At 39.6% G+C, this 22,476-nt stretch overlaps 1 protein-coding gene across 3 annotated transcripts in view; it reads right to left on the reverse strand.

Annotated features, from left to right (window-relative positions):
- vav2 (vav 2 guanine nucleotide exchange factor) overlaps window positions 1–22,476 on the reverse strand; it is a 205,558-nt gene that overhangs the window by 23,824 nt on the left and 159,258 nt on the right. For all 3 annotated transcript variants that reach the window (XM_083930373.1, XM_083930372.1, XM_083930374.1), the window contains exons 4-8: window positions 22,027–22,095; window positions 13,194–13,299; window positions 10,265–10,363; window positions 9,051–9,119; window positions 8,216–8,316 (exon numbers count right to left, since the gene is read on the reverse strand). In XM_083930373.1, the coding sequence (XP_083786499.1) occupies window positions 8,216–8,316; window positions 9,051–9,119; window positions 10,265–10,363; window positions 13,194–13,299; window positions 22,027–22,095 (444 nt within the window). The remainder of the gene's footprint in view (window positions 1–8,215; window positions 8,317–9,050; window positions 9,120–10,264; window positions 10,364–13,193; window positions 13,300–22,026; window positions 22,096–22,476) is intronic.

Genomic DNA, 22,476 nt, shown 5'->3' on the forward strand with positions numbered 1-22,476 from the left:
ATTCATGTCTGTTAAGAGACATCCTCAGCTGAGGTTTTGATTCACATGTTTACTGCTTGTAACTGTGAGTATGGCAACATTTGAAGACAAGTGAGCTCATAAAACGTTCTCAAAGCCTACCTACAAATCTAAAAATGAGGCTTAATAAAGACTAATGAGGCTCCCTTCAAAAGGCTGGAAATACGTACATCATATCTTAGTAAAAACATGAAGACAAAGGAGATTGCTGTTTCTGAGTCCACAATTAGCTGTGAACTGGTGAGTGGCTTTCGGCAATGTACCGCACACTAATTTCAAGATTTATAACACAATTTGAGAGGTCAGCCCAAGAGTCATTTGGTACTATAGGGGGCAGATAAATGAATATGTGAATAAATGTAATATGATTAGGAATATATGTGAATAACATGAATAAATAATGACTGGATTCTGATCCCAGGGCACTATTTGGAGGGGCGGCATCCCTTTGCCAACAGGCTGTAATCACAGATCACTAATGAAAGACGCTGCTTTATATCAGCTGCTTTGCAGAGTTCCTCTTATCAGCATGGGAGGAAAAAAATCTCTTAATATCAAGAAGTGAGGATATGAGAGCTGTGTTCATTAGATATTACAATGGGACTCTGACACAGATCTGTGGGGCTCAGCTGGGAGGGAGTTCAAAGTCATCCTGCCTGGAGGATGTCACTGCAAGTGGCACACATTCCTCTCGCTCACTTACTGAGTCAAACTAGGGCATTGGCACGGCTGGCATAGTGCTACCCACCCCCCCTTCCCCGTTACAGTTGGCACTCGAGTCTCTTAATCTGAATCTTGAGCGGGGCAAGGCGGTGCAGAGAGTTGGCACCCTGAAGTCTAATCAAGCCTCTGTTAGATCTGTGATGCAGACAAGAGCAGTACTGCAAACAGACAAGAGCAGGGAGCGTGTGATGGGGCAGTAGAAATAAATAAGAATACAAATAAGGTGCTAATTGTGCACAGAGATAGAGCTGGATTGATTAGTTAACTGATGCATTGATCAAAGAAAAACAATCAGCTACTACTTTGATAATGATCATTAGTTTCAATATATAAATCAGCTGATTAATTGAAATAATTAAGTTTACCATGCACCCATAAAATAATATAGAAAAAAAGTGAACTGTTAAATTATATTAGAATACCATAGCTGGATAGTGCTGTTTAGCTTGACATATTTTCTACTTTTAGCCATAACAAACTGCCACAGTTACAATTGTTGGGTAATAGTTGTGTTGCTTTAAAGTAAGGTAAGGCTCTCGACACACAACATGATAACTTATGAATTTGCATTAAAAATGTTCAGTGTATCAATCAGTGACATGTTTTGCCAGAGGTAGAACTTAGTCTAAACCAAAATCTCCCTTGAAAGTACTATTTCTGTCAGACCCATTCATGGATTGATCCTCATCTGGACTACAGATGAGGATCAATCTCTGGAGCTTCACTGGAGCCCAGGCAGAGTTTTGACTCCAACCTACATGCAGTGAGGCTCCTACCCTGGTTAAACTGGCTCTGGGCTAACAAGCCCCTGATTAAGACTTGATCCACACTTGGGGAGACAGCTCCCCTCAGATCCCTCCCCTCCAGGACGACAAAGTGATTGAGATTAATGGGGGCCTTGATCAATTATAAGACAGCAGGCGGACAGTGCAGCGAATCGAGGATCCAAGGGCACATGCCAAAGACACTCATTGTACGTTATCAGGACAGGAATGCAAAGGGCTCAAGCTCATGATGTGAATGTGGGAATCATTATGCATTTAAGGAGTTTGAATGATGTAAGATATTACTGGCAGCCATTAGTACAAATTGAAGGTTAAGCAAATACTTTGGAGATAAGAAATGTTAATTATGTTTGTGGGGTTGTTGTACAATATACGAACGCTATATCTTAGGAATTTGTATGAATGCTAATTTACTGTATATTTATCTGTGCATGGCCTTAGGTCTCACTTTCTTTGAATTTTCCACTTGTAGCTAACAAAGCCATAGCCAAGCAGATGGCCAGCACCATGATTCTGTAATAAGGAAGTCAAGTTTAAAAAAAAAAAGAAAAAAAAAAAGATGTGTAAGGTTTTAATTCAAAACCATAATAATCTGCCCGAATGGCTCTCTCCCTGTAGGTTTTACCAGTAAGAATGAATTACAGATAGGCCACTAATTTACATTCGGTGTAGGACAAGAACTCTCAAATGGTAAAGCTGTTGCATTTATATTCATTTTGGGACAAGGGCTCAAAATGATAATTCATGGATTGCTAAAGCAAGCAACTTAACTTTAGTGTCTGTTTTTTGTTTTTTTACATAATTCTATGTATATATGCCTAAGTTGAAAAGAGGTCAGTGTAGTACAACTGTATCTCAGCCTTGTAAAGGCCAAGAGTAATACAGTGAATGTTTAAAAAGTACTGCAGAATTTGCATTTTGAATTGGCATTGTTTGAAAAAAAAAAAAACACCTTGTAGGTTTACAGTGCATAAAAAACAAGTAAGGCATCTAGCTGGCATCAAAATCACACCAAATGTCACTAAATAACACACAACTTGACAAGCAATGACTGGATCTTTAGACACCATGATGTGAGGACACAAGTTATATTATCTACACATTTAATAACAGCCTATCGTCTATGAATTGACAGGCTAGTCAGAGGCTTCGGCCTCTTCACTCAGAAAGGCAGCAGAACAAAAGGGCTGATGACACAAACACAAGACAGCATGCATCCAGTCTTGGCCCAGTCATCCATAATTCATCTGTGACACATTGATAAGTGCAGCCCTTTCTTCACACCACGTCTGAACAAACCTACAACTCATAATTTTCGGTTTTCTCCTTGTAGATTTGCTTGAATCTTTGTCATTTAAAGTACAATGTTAAAGACAACTAAAGCAACCATATTCAGGACTTCAAAAGGGGACCAAATGGTCGCAGCATTACTCCAAAAATCAATTACAAAGCCGAACAATTGATTGTGTGATTCCAAAGGTCCAACATTTGCAAGAGTGCAGCATTAATGATCAAAAGTTGCCTGGTTTGATGTTTAGCCTTCTCTGCATCCTTATGCATTTGAGCAAATGTCAACTTTCCTGTCCTTATTAAAAATTAAAAGATGAACCAGGTAAGATTTCTTATCAAAAAATAGAAGACGATAAGAGAGGATTATATGCTAAAGAAGAAGGCCCCATATGGAGTTTTCTTGTAAACAAACAAAAGTTATATTCACATTTAGTGTTACTCATCAAAACATATGGTGTGTATTGAGGTCCAGTGAAGGTGTTAAATGAATTTCCATTGTCATGAAACGTTTGCAATACCAATTTTTAAAAGCATCCATGCAACTTCCATATTTACAAGCTTGTACCCTTCTTCAATCATTTTGTGCTTGTGCACTAGATAAACAAAATGTGGACCCAATTGCAAAAAACTGCTCCATAGTTTTACTAGAAAAACTCCACAGGAAACCGTTAAGTTTGACAACTTGCAAATAAAAGCTGACTTTTTTTTTCTTCTCCTCTTTTGCCATTATAAAACCTACAGCAGTCTAAATTTGAAAAAGAAATGTGTTATCAGGCACGAGTATAAGGGAAAGGAGAAACAGCACAGCAACCTTTAAATGGCAGAGTTGTTTGAGACGATTTTCCTTTGGGTTGGAGAGTTTACTGGTGCAGTAAAAACTTGCTTATTTGTATTCTTTTCAGTGCCAGTGATATCACCCTGCTGTGCTGGCCTCGTTCATAATGAGGATGCTGTCGTGCATGTTATTTCACAGAAAATGCAATTTTGAGTAACTGCGCCCTGGGCCTTCACCCCCACCCTCTTGGAGCCCCGCGAGCCGAGCCAATCTCCAAGCAAACCAGAAGTGACAGGCTGTGGAGCCAGCTAATATTCTTTGACACATGGCATTGGGACCCCCTCACCTCCACTCAACATATCCAGCACACAGCAAATGAAGGAGAACATAGAGCAAAGACCTTCAATAAAAAGACTCATAGTGCAGCCATGATCAGGGACCAAGATTACTCCGGAAATGAGTTGGGGAATGTCGCAAATGAGGATATCAACAAGAGAGTACTTAGATGCCCATTTAGTTTATAGAGCCTCTTCTAAGTGCACTTCTTCATTCAGTCCAGCTCTGGCTGTTTAAGAATTGAGAAGTAGTCAAGATAAACCAGTGGCATTTACAGAATGGCATTCAGTTCAATAAAAATGGAAAAAGCTTTTCATCTTTCGCACCAACCTGAGAAAAAAAAGATACAAGCACATTGTTGTAAAGGTCACAGGGACTTACAAGCATAGACAACCAAATTAATTATGCCACGCCAGGTCCTCAGGAAAATCGCCAAGATGCCTGATGAGAGCGGTGCTGTGCAAGTCCAAATCCCATGGTCACTGTTGCTTATCGCCTCAGAGAGACAAGGCATCGCAGTGGCTCATAATGAGGCAGGAATACATGTCAATCACATGCAGCAAATCAAAGCCTGTGACGCACAGAATCTGCAAATCTAATGAGCCGTTTTCTCAAAATAACCCTCAGTCGCATTTCTGAGAATGTCACCAAAGGTAAATATTAACAATGGATTGTATGTCATCAGCAAATTTGTTTATGAATAGAAGGTACATGCTGAATTTTTCTGTTAAGAGATAGAAATTCATTGCAAAACAACCAGATAGACTAAAAGTGTACCTTTGGTCTCGGACTCTTTTCCATGGATGGGACCCATTAGTTCCAGTGAATGGAAATTTTATACTTAGTGTTGAAACAGTCTTGTTTCAACATGATAGTGTCTCCATGCACAAAGTTATGTTAAAAAAAAGGGTTTTTCCCAGTTTGGTGTGAAAGAACTTGACTGGCCTGCACAGCTGTGACCTCAACCCTGTTCAACACCTTTGGGATGAATTGCAATGCCTACTGTGAGCAAAGCCTCACTACCTTTTCAGTGTTGGACCTCACTAATGCCCCTTTCACACATACACAGCAAACCTAAAATTGTTTACCCAGGGGAGCTGTTTGTAAGACCGTAAATGTCCAAATCAGTTGGACTGGACATTGAACATATTTAACCCTGCCAGCTCCCTTGTACAAAGTCAGTATGATATCCAATTGAGCTCATGTGGGAATAGAGCAGGTCATTATCCAGAGTGAGTAAGCATGTTGTTAATGTTTCTATCATGCGGCTCACTCAAAACCAGAAGAAAACGAACACTAAGAAGGGTGATTTACACGGAGACAGAAGCAAAAATGTCTAACTGGAGGGACTTTAGGAACATCTGTCAGGAGAGACCGACCCTAACTCTAGGCTATTTAAGTCACGACAATGCTAATTTGGCTAACTTTAGCTATAATCAGTAACAGATCCAAGCAGGTATGCAGGCAAAGTATCACTTACATTCTGAATAGGCTTCTATGCCTGTTGAACCGTTGTATTGATAAAGTACTGGCTTTTTACTCACAAATGTTTTTTTGTACTACAGCAACAAGTGTGCAGAGGAGATGCTGCAGGGTTATAATTAATTACACCAAAACATAAAAAGGACCAATAAAAGAACCAGTTGTGTTAGAGTTTATCATTGAGATATTTAATAATTTAGACACGGGCTGTTAAATACCAGATTTTAGTACCTATCCCTGTTCATGTCCGGCCTCTTGCATTCTCTACTCAGGCACCAGCCCAGGTCCAAACCGAATGAGTATTTCGAGGAAGTGAGAACGTGCCTGACAAAGACAATCTCCTGTTGTGTGACTTCGGCCTTGAGTAGATTCGACGGACATTGTAATATATGGATATATGGAGTTCATATGAGAAAACTGCTTGATATTCTTGTGGCTGAGTGGGAGCAAATTCTTGCAGCCAGGTTGGAGGTAGAGGATAGTATAGCATTAGATGTATGTCCATGGATTTGGAATGGCATGTCAATAAACACATAGGGGTGCAGGGTTCAGGTGTCCATGTACAGTACATGAAGTGTAGGTACAATTACTTTGCAATTAATATATTCTCTAATATATTTTTTGCATTTTGCGCAAAAAAAAATGATCCAGCAAAATTACATCATGAAATACATGAGACAGTACGGCTGAAAAAACTAAAAAATATTTCAAGTTTAAGGGACATCTTATTATGAAATTATTTATACTGATTTTAACCTTAACGAGGCAATTACTCTTCACCTGTTGTACAAACTTTTTTGTATATAAACCCCCGCCCAAACAAAAACTGTGCTAAAATCACTAAAATACTCAATGTAAATGATAGAACTGTAAAAACGGCTGTTTCTGTTTACATCAATCTTCTCCATTTCTCTCTCTCCATGCGTATGTGAGACAACCTCCCAGTCCTTTACAGGGACCTTTGGATAGCTGGGCCTTTTCTGGGATTGCGTGCAAATGAAAATTTCACTGCTCAATCAGATCAGAGATTCAGATGAACTAAACAAGGAAGGGGATATAGTAAGAGTGTGTGCATGTGTGAGATGAGATGAGAGAGTATGTGCCTGCCTCTGTCTATTAGTAGGAAAAGAGTCTCTAGTGTCACAACAACTTTGTCTTCTATGGCCCTCTAGGCTTAAGGAAGAGGCCTGCGACAAGCCTATTACCTATGCAAACTGACGTCGCCCAAAGAAATACTGTGTTCTTATTACAGGGAATGTAATACATGCGTATATATGCAATAACAGGTACACACACACACACACACACACACACACACACACACACACACACACACACACACACACACACACACACACACACACACACACACACACACACACACACACACACACACACACACACACACACACACACACACACACACACACACACACACACACACACACACACACACACACACACACACAGAAGTGTGTGACTCACTCTTGCAGTAATGAGTGGAGGAGAGTGGCATATCAATGACTGTGTATGGAATCATGACTGGGGCCAGAACCTATCATCACAATCATTACCATTACCTATGAAGCAGCCACACTCAGCTCAGCAGGAAGGCAAATCACTGCTTCCCCCAGGGATGCAAATTATACACACGTTGCTCAGCAGCTGGGCAAGATGGAGATCCATCCATGAGAGAAAACCCTATTCGCCAATAACCCTCAGCTTCCCCAGTGGAAAGCGTTTTCTAAACCCCACACACCACAGAAATCTCCTTCTTACAAAGTTATGTTTAAAATAAAGTTCTAAAATATTTCTTTCTTAAAACACCAGAAAACAATCAGCCTGCGCATTAGGTATATTTCAACCTGTTTCCAATGAATACACCTCATTTTTCAAAGTTTTCCATCGTGAAACAGAACAGATAGGGGCAGGTGGCGGCACTAGAGTTGATGGAAATGAAACATGAGTTTGGCAAATACTTGTCGGCTGATTTGCAGAAACAGGGTCAAATTATTCTGACTGCACTTGGAAATTTTTCACCTGTTTGAAGAATTAATATTACAGACAAAATATACTGGATGAGAACAAAGTATACATTTTAGAAGCTGAATCGATTCAAGGCTGTTAGAGTACCTGGGTTTAGAAACAATGAACTACAAAAGCAAAGAAAACACACTACAGTATATAACAAAGAAACAATGATGTAGCAGTGTAAGAGGAGATATTACTGTACAGGCTAATGCAGTCCTGAGTGGATTTATTCTTACTGGTCTCGATTGAATGGGGAGCAATTGGTTAAATGCTTTCTCAGCTTTTTCCCCTAACATGTTTTGTTTTTATTGACTTATTCTTTGAACACTAATCCCAACAATCCCTTGACTGATCTGTACTGCTCAACATGATGCAGCCTCTTGAATTTAAAAGGCCAGGAAAAAAACGCAGCCTCCTTTCAATTACGAGTGGATTTCAACAATCTGGTTTCCACAAAAAAAGAACCACACACGCACAAACCACCAACACATACAAATATTAACAACAGGATCACAGGAGCGCTGCTAGTGTCCCTCAAACCACTGGGGCTCTTGCAAAGGGTAACGGATCAGAAAGAAAAAAGGGCAGGCACTCAGGTGGGTTTGAAAAAGTTAAAAACCCTTTATTTTAGTGCGTAAACTTAAAAACACCAATGCAAGCCGACACACACTGGTGTTTTAAAGTTTACCCACTAAAATAAAGGGGTTTTAACTTTTTCAAACCCACCTGAGTGCCTGCACTTTTTTCTTTCAAATACAAATATTAGTTTACTAACCTTTCCTTGAAGTCGAGGAAGATCTTCCCCAGGCCACTTCCTCCGCTGACCATGTTCAGGTCAATGGCTCGCAGGAGGGCAAAGTGGACTTTGATGACATCCTGAGTGAACATAAAAATGAATATTAGAATGTACCCATTGTAATGCATCCATGTGTACTGTAGATTTAATAGGAGATACATTACATTATGTATACAATGATACATTTTTTCATCCCAACGTATTCAGTACAGCATGTTCCTTCCATTTTGGCTTGGTATGCCCTATGATTCAAATGATTACAGTCGTCTGAGTCTGTCTTTGCATAAATTGTTGTCATTTAAACACTGCTACAGTAGTTAGAGTATGAAGCGGGCCCTATTTAACATTTTTCTAATTGCAAACATATGTCATGACAATACTGAAAATAGCCCCCATTTGTTAGTTTGAGGATCCCAGGATTCAAGCATAAGCTCTCAGTCCTTGCTAGAATGTTCCTTTAGGTGTTCACAGTTAAGCAATGAAATGTTGCTTTTTGTCTGCCTCGTAAATTGATTATTGACCAAGATTTACAGCAAGGATTACAGCCCATGAGCCATTGCTAAGTTTTTCAAAAGAAAAGCAATTGAATATTTTGTTTTCCCCCCATTGTGATGAACATTGAACTGTAACATCGAAATCTCAACGCATATCTAAGCATGAATCTTACATACGGTTACACCCTTAACATACATATACACAACACACTCAGTCATTTATTCAGTCACCCATACACGTATTGAATTATTCACTTGGTGTGCCACACATCCAAGCGTGCTGTATAGATATTATTTTCTTTGCATGAGCGGTTACTCACCTCAAGATTGACAAAGATAGCCTCCATGTCCTGTGGAATCAAGACTTGCTTCAAGGGGATCATGTAGTTCTTAAGAGAACAAGAGGCACACCAGTAAAAATAAGTCCCTCTTTTGTATGTATGTATTGATGAAATGAAATAAAGTTCTGGCCAAGCTTTTAGCTGATCTATAAAGAGTTATTTGAAGGACAGCACGACTTAAAGTTAATTTCTGCAACAAAGAAAATCAAGCCACATGAAAAGTGAAAGATGGAGATAGTTATTAAGAGTTATAGAGTTATTTAATTTGAGGATACAGTACTGTATGACATACATAGTATAAAGCTCTCCTCTTTGCTGCACTTATGTTGACAGAAGAGAAACCTGCACTTTCAGGTTGTCACAATACATCATCATAACAATAACAAATATATCAACTAAGCAATGGAGAAATGAGGCTTTATTAACCCCAACTCAATTAAGCCTAACGAGTCCTGTGCTCATGAGAGGGTTATTTATTCTCATTTAGTCTCGCGTTGGTCTGACGCGGGAAACACAGGGTACACATTCAGTTTAATGAAATTAGTGGAGCAGATGATTTGTGGCGCTCCATCAAATCGTGAGTGAAATCTGTCAACGCGGAAAGTGATGTGTTAGCAGCACTGATCGCAGCAGTGGTTCATTATCACACAGAGAGATGGTGTATGTGTGAGTTTATGGTTCTTTAAGCACACAGGGAACCTCCCTGTCAGCTTTCAACTGCAGTAGTGATGTCCAATAACACACTGTAACACAGAAACTGTACTGTACTACTTGAGACTCTGTGGGATTATAGTTTTAGGAGATGTTATATGTGTAATGTGTAGGTAATGGAATCCTTTTTTCTTGGGATAACTTCTCCAACACTATTTGCCAGTATTTGTGTTTGTTCGCATATAAGTCCTTCTCACACCTGTGATGTGCGTGTCTATACATAAAGCCCCAGGGATCAGTGTCTCCTGTAGGGGCAGAGCCAATAATAAACCTATTGATCCACTTCTGTGACATTTGTGCTCCCCGATGAATCTGCCAATAGCTGACATTTCCATGCTGTGACCCGGCACACAGGCTTGAGACACCAACAAAGGAGAAGTGACAAAAAGAAACCCATACACCACCGTATGTGCTGCACATACTGTATATCAACGCACAAATGTATGTGCACATACAGCACACACACATATGGTGACACTTACCTTCTCAATGTCCTCTAAGGTCTTGTAGTACTTCGCTTCAGTCTCCTGGATCTCCACCAAGCAGCAATTTCTTTTGTCATCTTCTGTCATACCCATTTTCTATGATGTCAAAAAGGGAATATACAAATTGGGACAATAGAAGACAGTTTGAATCATTGATTATCTTTATATTTACAATAAAGTCAAGGTCCGTTGTTTCATGCTTATTAGTGATGATTGCTAGTAAAGAACTTCACATTGATAATATAAAGTGGAGTTCCCACTAATGCCGGTTTCCTGCCCGTGTTTTAGAATTGTACGCAGCACTTTACATTGTATCTTTGTAATAACATGGTGATAGTAGGGTAATAGTTTGGTAATAAAGCAGTAATAATTAAGCTATACCATGTAATTACAAGAGTAATATCCAGGTAATAGCTTGGTAATAACAATGAGTATAGCTGGGTACTTATTTGGTGGACTTATGTAACAGGGTAATTGAAGAAAACAAAGGGCATTGTAAGATAGCAATGAGGCAAAACTGTTTAGTAATAGCATAGTAATATTTCAGTAACAATATGGTAAGCTGTTAATATAATACATTGGTTTTATCATTGCAATATTTGGATTAAAATATGGTAATACCATGTGGTAATATGGTGACATAATTTGGGTAGTAACCTGCTAAAAGTTAGGGAATATAAATATATGTTTTAGCAATATTATAGGCTACAAATAGTAAAATACATTTTTTTTAAATGTATTTTTACATTTAACATGTCTTTTACCATCCAAGGTTGCAGTTGATTTCTATGCATTTCTGAACACTATGGAATCTATTAGCACACTCTTGGAAATTGCTTAAGTTGTGTAATCCATCAAATTGCATTATCTGTACGGGATAATGCAGTGTAGACTATTACAATCAATTTATCATGCAGCCCTAATGTAACATTGACAAAAAATGAATGAACTCAATATTGACCGTGATGGATTACATGACTCAAGCTGGTTTCAAGGGTCTATTCTATATCATTTCAACAGGATAATCCATTCACTACCAATACTGCTTTCCAGGCAGTTCTGGGCATAACATTAATTTGATTTGCTAATTCATTTTCACATTGTCTCCAAAATGAAAAGAAAGCAACTAAGCTGATGGAACAAAAGTCAAAATACTTAAAAAATCTAAAACTGTAAAGTCCGTTTTCAAACATGATCAGAAAACAAGTAACCATGATGTGTAGTTAAGTCCATTCCGGTTGGACTGTGCACTAGAAACATTTTTTAAAAAACAAGTGTGGTTAATTAAAGAAGACCTGATATCCAAATCAACTTGAACCCGATAAAAATATTCATCAACACAGACTGACTACTGTTTCTGGATGGGGTAAAGTAGTGTTTTGGATGACACTGAGACCCTGAGAAATACAGCTGCATGAGCCTTTGTGAGTCACTGTATACAGTATGTGGGCTAGCTGTCTGGACCAATCATATGTATGAATATGTCGTATGTAGATGAATAAATGGTTGAGTCATAGCTATGCCAGCAGGTACGTAGTGAGGGGGGCGGTAGAAGATGGAGAAAAGACACAAACATATCTACATAGAGCGTTTCGCAAGAGACCTGATGTCTGAGAAAGTCTTCATACATATAGATGTGTATCTTTGAAAGGACAATTAAGGAATGCAAATTATAAGTGACTCCAAATAACCATGGTGAAAAAAACAACAACACAACGGACAGATGCTGAATTTCTATACTATGTTGTGGGGGTGATATGAGCAGCTCGACTGGAATAACTTACTAAGCCATCAGGAACAGATATTGCACTTGATAACCCGTGCAGATAATACAAAAACTGTGGCTAACAATGTAATATTGCAAGTCCAACCCAAGCCTCAATCCAGCTTGTAAGCAACCAATCAGAACCAGAGCTCTAAGCCAGTAGGTTGGCAGATGGTGGTCCTCGCTGACGTCAGTTAACACTGCAGTCACCGAGGTGAAATCACAACTGTCTCCAGTGGGCCCTGAGTCAGACTTGGAACCACATGGGGTCTCCTTTGCCCCGAGGCAAGGGTCAATAACCTAACTGGCAGGTTGTTCTCTTGGGATGCTATTAGTTTGTTTAAAATGAAGTGTCGAAGGTAGTTAGCTGACATGGCGGGGTGAGTCACAAACACAGCAGCACTCACCTGCATGTATCTGATCTGCAGCATGGGAAAGGCAAGTCAGAAGTCAAATTTAAGTGCGTTTAGAGATATGATGTCATGCAAATACTAAGGTAAGTAGCCTGTGAATGTTTTCATTTGTCCAGGTCATCGTTATCCCCAAAGCAATTTCAGTCAAAAGCAACTGGACTTGGTTATTTGTCTGGGAAGACGTTTCCCCTCTCATCCAAGAGGCTTCATCAGTTCATGTACGCATCTGACCAGGCTGGGACTGGGACTGGTCCGACTGAGAGGTGAAACGTCTTCCTAGACAAATAACCAAGTCCAGTTGCTTTTGACTGAAATTGCTTTGGGGACTAAGGTAAGTAGGAAGTGTGTGTTTTCATTGCATCCGTCCTGGTAATTAGTGCTGTCTAAAAGACACCAGGTAGACAGGCATCTAAGTCTAAGATGACTAAGAAAATGCAACCGGTTTATGGCAAGAAAGGATCCATGTTGTATGTGTGTACAGTATATATGTTTTAACCAGTGTAGCATTAAATCATGGTGGAATTTGCAGGCTAGCTAGCTAGCTACCTAACTAGCCAGCCAGTAACTCTTGCAAGAGTTTTATACAAGATGGATCCTTTCTAGCCACAACAATGCAACCTTTCAGTCATAGAGCCTCAGCAAGCATCATATTCACAATGACAAACACCTGAGATAATTACACCATCAATATTTGATTTAAAAAACGTGCCTAATAATAAAAGGGCAGATATTGTGACAATGTTCTCACCATGGGTTGTCGTACTTCCACCTTAATGATGTCCTCATAGATGTCATCCCCATCGTCCTCACAAGGCACACAGTCGTAGATGTCATCCTCCCCCAAGTCATGCTCACTGGGAAAAAACACATGCACACAAGTTAGATGAACAGCTGTATTGAAACACCACCTTAACTCAAAAGGACAAATCCCTTTACTCTGCCAAGAAGACTCACATGTCCACTTTAAACTGCTCTGACAGCTGAGAGACAATGAGCAGTCACACCAGTACAAGTTCATTACTTCCCACAAGCCCTACCTGAAGAGTAACATTAGTGATCCAGGCAAGGGGACACGGTACCTGATGTTCACAAACCAACACTGAGTTTTTGAATGGCTTTTTCCTTTAATGTGTTTATGCTGCTTTGGCACCCAGCTAGCTAACTGACCTTTAATTAGGCAAGTAGCCAGCAGAGCACAGACAGTTACTGTGGAGAGGAGCCTCTTCTGGGAAAGACCCTCATGCTCCAGGAGCATCTGCATCTCCCTCTGTCATGTAAAAGCAATTATTGTTTGGGAAACGTATTTAGGCAGTGGAAAAGCCTCAGCAGGAATGCGCTTTGGCAATGGGCCCATATTGACGTAGTTAATAACCAGGGAGCTTTAGGTTGCTGAAGAGGGAATAAATTATTTAAAACTAAATAAAGGTAGTAAGAGCTGCCTGCTAAATAATGGAGAACCAGGGGTTGTAGCTTAAAAACAGCTTGCTTGTTTAAAATAAATTTAATTCACCTCAATTGTTCTGAGGTAGAGGCAGTATAAAGCTCACGTATAATGTTGCAATGGACACAATGAGTTACACTGTGGGTAAAAACATTTCGGCAAACTGGCACCATTAAATGCTGAATTAGCTATTAGAAATTCCTGTTAGTAATGTGACCTTGTCTTCAAATATTACTGGATTACTTTATACTTTATACTTTATACTCCTACTGAAGAAGGAGTCTTTTTTATGATTTTCAAGGACATTTATTTTGGATGGATATTGGAGATAATCATTTTCCCGGAAAGTGTAAAGCTGGGCATCCACTGTGCAACTTGAGCCAGTTTCAGACCAGATATTTGAGTTGCACAACTCATTTTGGAGTTCTACTGAATTTCAGCCTTGTTGGGCATCATATGCCATGCAGAGGGGGGAGTGGGAGGCTACCATGGCTCTGCCACCTCTCCTAATAAACAAATGCCTACCTGCCTCAGAGCTATTAAACTAGAAAGATCATTTTATTTTATATTTTACTTGTACAGTGTGAGCACTCAGGCTTGATGATCAGACCATGCAATACATAATTGGAAGTGTTGGCTTTATATCACAGACGGTTTACTCTACAGTATGAGGGGGAATTAAACAACACGATTTCTAAATTTATACATGTATGGCCAGCTTAAGTCACACTGGATCTAAGCATATCTGTGTTTTCAAATTTGAGTTATGGCTCTGAGAAGGAGTAAACTTTCTGACTCTGCAATTGAATGCTAATGCTGGAGACTGGTCTGGATGTACAAGTTCAATTCTGGGATAGGGTAAAAATGCTCTGGCTTGTTTATATTTCTTTAAACCAATCATAACCATCTTGTTTGCCCTGTATGAAGCAATGGATAGCAGAAGGGGAGGAGCATGTCTGTATCTCACATGCTGGATGGCAGACTTAACTCCCACACTGTATATCTGGTAAGCGAAACTATGAACTACCTTAACTGCTCCGACGTCTGACCATTTTGAGTAGTGGGCCAAGTCAACGGATCAAACTACAATAACTAACGGCCTGTTGTTTCTCAGAACACTTCCATGCAACTGTCCCTTTCACCTCCAAGTTTTTGTAAATCAGGGAAATAAATGAATAAATAAATAAACAGATTGTACTGTAAGAGTTGCCAATCTGTACTGCCTCTACATGCTCCTAAAAGTCCTTGAGTGTGACACTTAAGGGCAAGTGAAAAGAGGATTTCTCTTCTTGGATGAATAGTGCCTCATACACATGTGTCTGCCTTGAATCTCCAGTACATACTTCAACCCGACTTGCCTAATAGGGGCCATAACCTGGCTCTCCCCTAGCACCAAACCAACCAGATTCAGACCACGGAATTTAATGTCACTTTAAATTCCCCGAAATAGAATATTGCTAAGGGATTTAACATACTTTAGTAATTCATGAATATTCTAAAACCAGATTTCGGGGTACAGGTTTAAATAAAATACAGGTTATTGGATTTTCTCCACTGTGACACATGACCTCCTACATCTGCCATCATTTCTAAAATATTTCTCCTATAACTGTGTGTGAATAAAGGATAAAAGTCAGCTCATGCGGGGATTGTTTGAAGTTTTAATTGAGGTGGCTTGGTTCACTCTCTGTGCTGTGCTTCATCTTTCTTCATTAAGTTGAAGCGTCTCACGTTGAATACGGAAAAGCCTGTGTGGGAGGCCAATGCTGTCCCATCAGTGTCTCCTCTCTGAACTCTGAGACTAAAGCACGCTCCGCAGTGACTGATGTCTAGCATGGCCAGGATGTTTTTTCAGAAAGAAGATGTTGTACTTCATTCTGCTCTAATTCCTCAGAGACAATATTATACGACAGTGGTCTAGCGCAATGATATGAATATTACCCATGAAGAGATCTAAGAGGAGCAGGATCTCTAGAGAGAACATGGAGGAGGAGTTAGGAGGGCAGTCTGAGTGGGATTTTTTTAAATATAATATATAATATGATATAATATAAGGATAGAAACATTTTTTAAAATGTGCATGAAAATATGCTGGGTTATGTCATTGATTTATTGATTGGAAACTTGTCAAAGGGAACATTGATTAGAGATGACATTTAAGCCCCTTTCTCTTTCCTGGTTGGTGATGTTGTCATTGTCCACTACTGCTTTTGTCCAATCAATTTGATGATATTTGTAATTCTTTCCATTGATGATTATAGTCTTACTCCATTACACTGATGAGGCTGAGAGCTCATTGGGTTCAGAGAAAAGCTTCCAATTGACTTGCAACGTCATTCACACCACCTCCTTTTTTATTGCATTTATTTTGATGTCTATTTCAAATAATCCCCAAGTCTCTCTGATGTGGCATTTGAGCATATCTACTGATCCCAAATATGCATTATACAATGCTTGATTGTAATTACATTTCAGACAGCTGGGTGGCATTTCTTCCCTTGGTTACATTGATTTTTCCAAATAGTAAGCTGAGGAATCAGTATTCCAATGACTGTGTATGCCCATGACCTTCCCTGTTTCTCTAAACTCATTCAGATGTCTTATTGTGGATGTCTTTAAATAACTCCTTAACTGACTGGTTGTATTCAGTATCAATATGCATTGATCCTTGAATCAAATAACAATCATGAACACCCATAACAAGATCTTACTGTAGTAACGTGTCAACATCATCTACATGTTGTACTGGGTTTCATAGAAAAGTTGAAAGCAAAAAGGCTGCTGCAATTAAGTCATAAACTTGGGGTGGACATTTTACCATTCTTCTCACTTCTTGGGTGGGCTGTTTGGGGGTTAGACCTTGGTCTTAAAGAGATGCTTTACTCCTTTTAATTCAGGTCTCTGTCATGGCAATGTGGGCATTGTGTTCAGATGAATGGTGTCTGGCCTGTCTCTGTGGCGGAAGTCACAGAGTATAGGAGATTTGCAGGTTTTGCTGGTTTCGGCAGTGCGTGGTTGAGCGTATTTCAGCAGATCTCCGATGCTCACTGTATTCTGTTTTGTTGTGCTTATAGTTTTTTTTTAACTTTTTATTTAAACTTTTAAACGTTTTACAAAACATATCCTGACATATGACTTTGAAAATGTGTGATAGACTGTACAGTAAAACGAGTTAAAATAACAGTAAACAAATCATAAAATGACAATTTAAAATGGGAGAGAAGAAGGTGGGGGGGATTAAAATAAAAATAAATAATAAGAGTAGAAATGGGTAAAATTATTAACTAGATAAATCAAATAAAAACAAGTAATAAAACACATACATTTATGCATTATCCTACACATGCAGGTATACACATACCTTCAAACATGTATATACATATGTATAATTACATTAAGGTAAAGAGGTATATTAATGCAGAAAAGTAATATATTAAAACAGGATAAGTAAATATAGCGCAGACTAGCAGACAAAAATGTATTCACACATTTTTTTTACTATTTAACAATAGTAAAATCATTGACATTGACAGGTAGAAGAGCAAATATCTATAAATGGTAGCATGTAAAGCGCATTGCAACTGCTGTGAATTATACTGCACAAGAGTTTTGCAGGACTTGACTTAGTGGAATTACTTGGAGACAGAAGTCCACCCCTTTTTTTTAGATCTTTAGCTCAAGGTTAGCATTGCTTTAAGATGAATGTTAGATAACGGGTGGGGTTTAGGCATGTGGTACTGACGGTAAAGGCTATTTTTTTCAGGGTGCCAAAGCTCACATTAGTAGTACAACTCTGTGTGCGTGTGCGTGTGCGTGTGCGTGTGTGTGATTGTTTTTACTCTTAGAAAGACAAAGAGGGAGAAAATAGAGGGACATCATTCTTACCAGTGTAAATCTATCCCAACACAACTTTACAATTTAAACCCCTTTGTCCCTTGGGCTGCAGTGGATATTAATAAATCATTCAAATGTACTTTGTGTGTGCATGTTTGTGTGTGCTTGTGCATGTGTATGCACCATAATGCATCACTGAGACAAAGAGTGGGAGCAAAGTCCCGCGGACTTGTGAATTAGGTCTGATTTTCTGTCTGATTTCACAGTGACAGGCTAGAGGGTTCCAGTGTGTTTGCATGCAATTGGCCCGCTAGCCTCTGCTCCCAGGCCTCAATGACATAGAGTTACTGCAGTTGGGAGGAGGGACAGAGTATGACTCACCATATCAGAGCTACAGAACTTAGCTTAGGTTCCCAAAGGCTGGGCTGCATCACAGGTTTCTATCAAAACAATATCATATTATTTTAAATACAGGATATTTTTTTCTTATATCTGTTATGCACTGTGGGGAGCTCCGCCATCGACTCTTAAAAGGATAGATTGGCATTTTGAAGCGGTGTCGTATGAGTCAGTGTGTTACCTACAGTTGATGATGGTTAGCATGCTGCCAGTTTGGAGAGGCATTATACAGTACGTCACAATGTGAATTTGGCGGATGTACGTAATGTAAATGCAATATAATTTTAACTCCAACTGCTCCAGTGCAGCTGCTCAGTGACCAGCAGATCAGACTGTGGTTGTAGTGGGCAGCTTCCAGATGTGTAACTGTGTGAATGTGATCAAGGCGTTCCTGAAAAACCTCCCTGAATAACTAAAAGGTACCTTGCAGTAAATACTTACAGTGACTTCCATCCATTTTCAAGCTATTGACTTTTCATGCAAACCTGCCCAAGGGATTAATGGAGCAAAATAAACTGCAAAAGAGTGACACAAAGGGCTTGTGACAGTGTTTGCATCAGGATGGAAATCTATGTCTGCCTTTCACAGGGGAAAAAGTCCCTTGGCGACTGTGCCCGATCCACCCCCATTTCATGCTTTGTCAACTCAAGGATGGAGTCATTCCAGACAGGGAGGACTCAGAGTAAGCGACACAAATACTCGACAGCACAAAGCCAGAAGGAGGAAGTACGGATGAGGTTTACCACATTAGCCCAGGAGACCTCGATTAGGTAGAGGCTGGCCTCTACCTGACTCATACATTCATGCAAACAAGTATAGTCCAGCAGAATGAGAACCGGAGTATGCTTCACAAATACATATACCAGCACCTATCAGATAATCTCTGTGCCATTTAAAAACAGCAGTTATTTCCAAGTGAGCTCATACTGACAGCCTAAACTTCAATCCACTTCACCTGACATGATATTGTAATTATGGAAATCGTCCTGCAAGGTAAGTGACCTCCATTACACCTCGAAATTGATACACAGTTAACCGCAAACATACTTGCTTGCTACACATTTTAGGCCAAGCTGCTGAACAGTCTTAAGTATCTAATAAATTAATTATAGATTTAAATATAATATAGCATCATCATTACATTTGTGGGTATTGGGTAGTGAACTTCCAGCTGTCCTCAGAGACCTCTGAGGGTCCACCAGTTCAAGTCTTTTGGCTGCTCCAGATTAAAATGAAAGGTGGATCGATTTATTTGCTGCCCGGGCTGCTGGAACCATCTCCCATTTAACATTTGGTCTGTTGACATGATCTCTGTTTTTAAATCTCATCTCCAAATCAATTTTTATAGATTGCTTTCCATTGCACTTAGTATCCTTTTTCATCTTATCACGGAACTTAATGATGCAATTTCATGGATTTTTATTGTTTGCCATTATATTGCTCTTTCAGCTTTATTTTCTCACACTAAATATATTTGGTGACAATATTGTTATTTTATTCCTTACATGCTGCTGTTTTATGATAACATATGTCCTTTTGTATTATGTTCTTCCTCTGGGATGCTTAAAGACATACATTGTAAAAAAAAAGACCTATTACTATTATAGTAAAATAATTGTTATGTCCCTCACTCACAGTCATGCACCCATTGTAAATTATGCATGCATCAGTATTTTCAGGTTAATTAATAAGTCTTTGAGAGCAGGGTTTCTGCTAGTATGGACTATGTGCTAAGTTTGTCCAACTGTATTAAGTGCAGGACCTGCTGATGAATCAATTATGTGTCTGTCCGTTGATAAAACAAAAATGCATACATGTGCTTTGTAAAAGGTCAAGAGCAGTAGTGCTGCAGAGCAGCATGATTAATTCATTAAGACCCAGTCCTCTGCACCTACAGGTTAAAAAAATGAGCACCGTGTCACAGCACCACGGACCATTTCGGAAAAAAACTGATGAACTCAATCTTCAGGCTCAAAGAAGCTGCTGCCATGGTTGCAGGGGCCAGAATCCATTAATGGAAAGAGGAGATTGTGCGGCTTTGAGGCAAATTAAAGACATAACCACCACCTAGAGAAATAATACGGTATTTGTGCTCAGTTGCTCTACTGGTGGACTCAGTGACACTTGTTGCCATGGGTACAATGAACAAAATCTTTCAATAGCATTAAACAAATTCAAGTAACCTTTATTCTACATGGGTGACATTTATTTATGATTGTTTTTGGGTAAAAATTAAGTAAGCTAGCGTTGCCTCTTTGATATTTCCTGGTGTATTCAGGAACACAACAGTAAATACAGAGACCCGCATGATGAGTCTGACTTCCTCCTTGATTGATAGAGAAGGAAACTTGCCTAGAGAGCTGTTCACTTATGATCAGATCACTCAAAACGCATGTTGATACCAGGTGAAAACAGTCTAATGTCATTAGCCCAAAGGGGACACGATGAAAGACAGGGGCCTACTTTTTAATTTCTGTTCTTTATATGAGCACATATTGATACCTGTTTCTTTGTTCAATAATATCTATCAACCTGTTTTTAGTATCTCCCTTTACTCTATTCAGCATCAATGTTTTGTGCAGGATTCAGTTCAGTTTTCAAAGTAGGGCCCATGTTCCAAGCTTGCAGGGCTTCATGTTTGGCTAAACTGCACTCTAATCCAGCATTAGCCTGCTTGGCTGGCACTCCTCTCCTCTAGCAAGAGCACATTCCTCATCCCCTAAAGAACCACAATCATGTATTCAGTGGGCATATATCTATATCCAGTATGTTCTCATTTCTATCTCCCACTCTACTACCTCCTATCTTTCTGTGATGAATGACACCCATCTCAGAGCCGTTACCTAATCATTCTCCATTAATCTGAGTCGAGCTGCTGCTGTCACCGCTGGAACCACTGCCAACTCCCAGACCCTATGACTCCCTTTCACACCCAGCAAGACCCACAAACCTAACACAAGAGAAACCAGGCAGCCAGCCAGCCATCAAGGCAGCCACATCAGCCGTAGCAGAGCTGGTGTCACCGTGGCAACGAGCAGAGTGACACAAGGCTCAACGCTTATGTAATTAGGCAGTTAGAGGAAATTGGAAGAAGTAGCAATCACACTTCACTTTGAGACATCACAAGGTGTGTGTTATATACATGATGGGTAAGCGAGTGTTATTTATCTATAAAGAATTGTCAATTATCTTTATATTTGGCAGTTCATTCGCATTTATTTTGACTATAAAAACAGATAAAAAGTGTATGCAGAAGGTCTGTAGGGTTGCCATTTTTATATACTGTATTATTTGCAGCATAAAGATAAGCTCTTTAGCATTTGTACACAGTTTAAAAGAATTTACTGAGCTAAAATGCAACAAACAATAAAGCAGTGGGAAACAACACATTTTTAATATGCTGGAACATAAAATCCAAAGAAATTTGTTAAAAGCGAGTTAATGACAGTGGCTAAACACTAACAATGATCTGTCTTCATGATAATGATTTGTGTCTGTGCCTGTTAAGAATTTGATCAGGTTGCGAGGACATGTTTGTTTTACACAGTTACAAAGGAGGGAGCCCCCCTCCATTTGAGGAGAAAAACTTCCCCACGAGGTATAACATTACATTTAAGGGTTTGGACTTCTGTTTAAGATTAGGGTTAGGTTTGGGGTCAGTGAGGGGTAAGGTATGTAAGGGCTAGGGCAAGGTATGTCTGTGTTAAAGGTGCAGGTAAGGGGACTTTTCTCTAAATTTAATTTCCCAGGATTTCTCCAGGACATTCTAAGTGATGATCTAACTGGCATGACAGACACTAAAAAAAAGACCCTGCCGTGTATCTGCGTGTGTCCTTGCACCGATCAGAAACCACATAATTTGAAAACAAAAAAGTGTTTGAGTGTTCGTTCTGGAATGCACACTTACTCTGCCAGCTCTTCAAGGCTCCGGTACACATCATCCTCATTCAGAGCTGTGTCCTCCGATGGAAAGGGTCTGTCACACACACACACACACACGCACGCACGCACACACGTGCACACACACACGCACACGCACACACAGAGGGAGAGAGTAAGAAATATGAGTACACACACAACAGTGTCCCAGGTAGAAAAATAACCTGCCAAAGAACTGCATGTGCTATCTGCCAGATTGTCACTCTAAGCTCCATCACCTCAGCAGTACAGCAGCAGGATGTATTCAACAGAGGACCCCATCAGTCACAAACAACATTGTCAAAATACATCAACACACTGCTACTGACAGATAATAAAAAAACTGGAATCTTCTCACGGTCTACTTTCTCAGGAATTCAGGACAACACCCTTTTTTTTCTCAGATGGATGGACAGGTGTCCTATAAATCCTCTCGGGG

Source organism: Echiichthys vipera, assembly GCF_963691815.1.
Source record: "Echiichthys vipera genome assembly, chromosome: 16".
NCBI classification, from domain to species: domain Eukaryota; kingdom Metazoa; phylum Chordata; class Actinopteri; order Perciformes; family Trachinidae; genus Echiichthys; species Echiichthys vipera.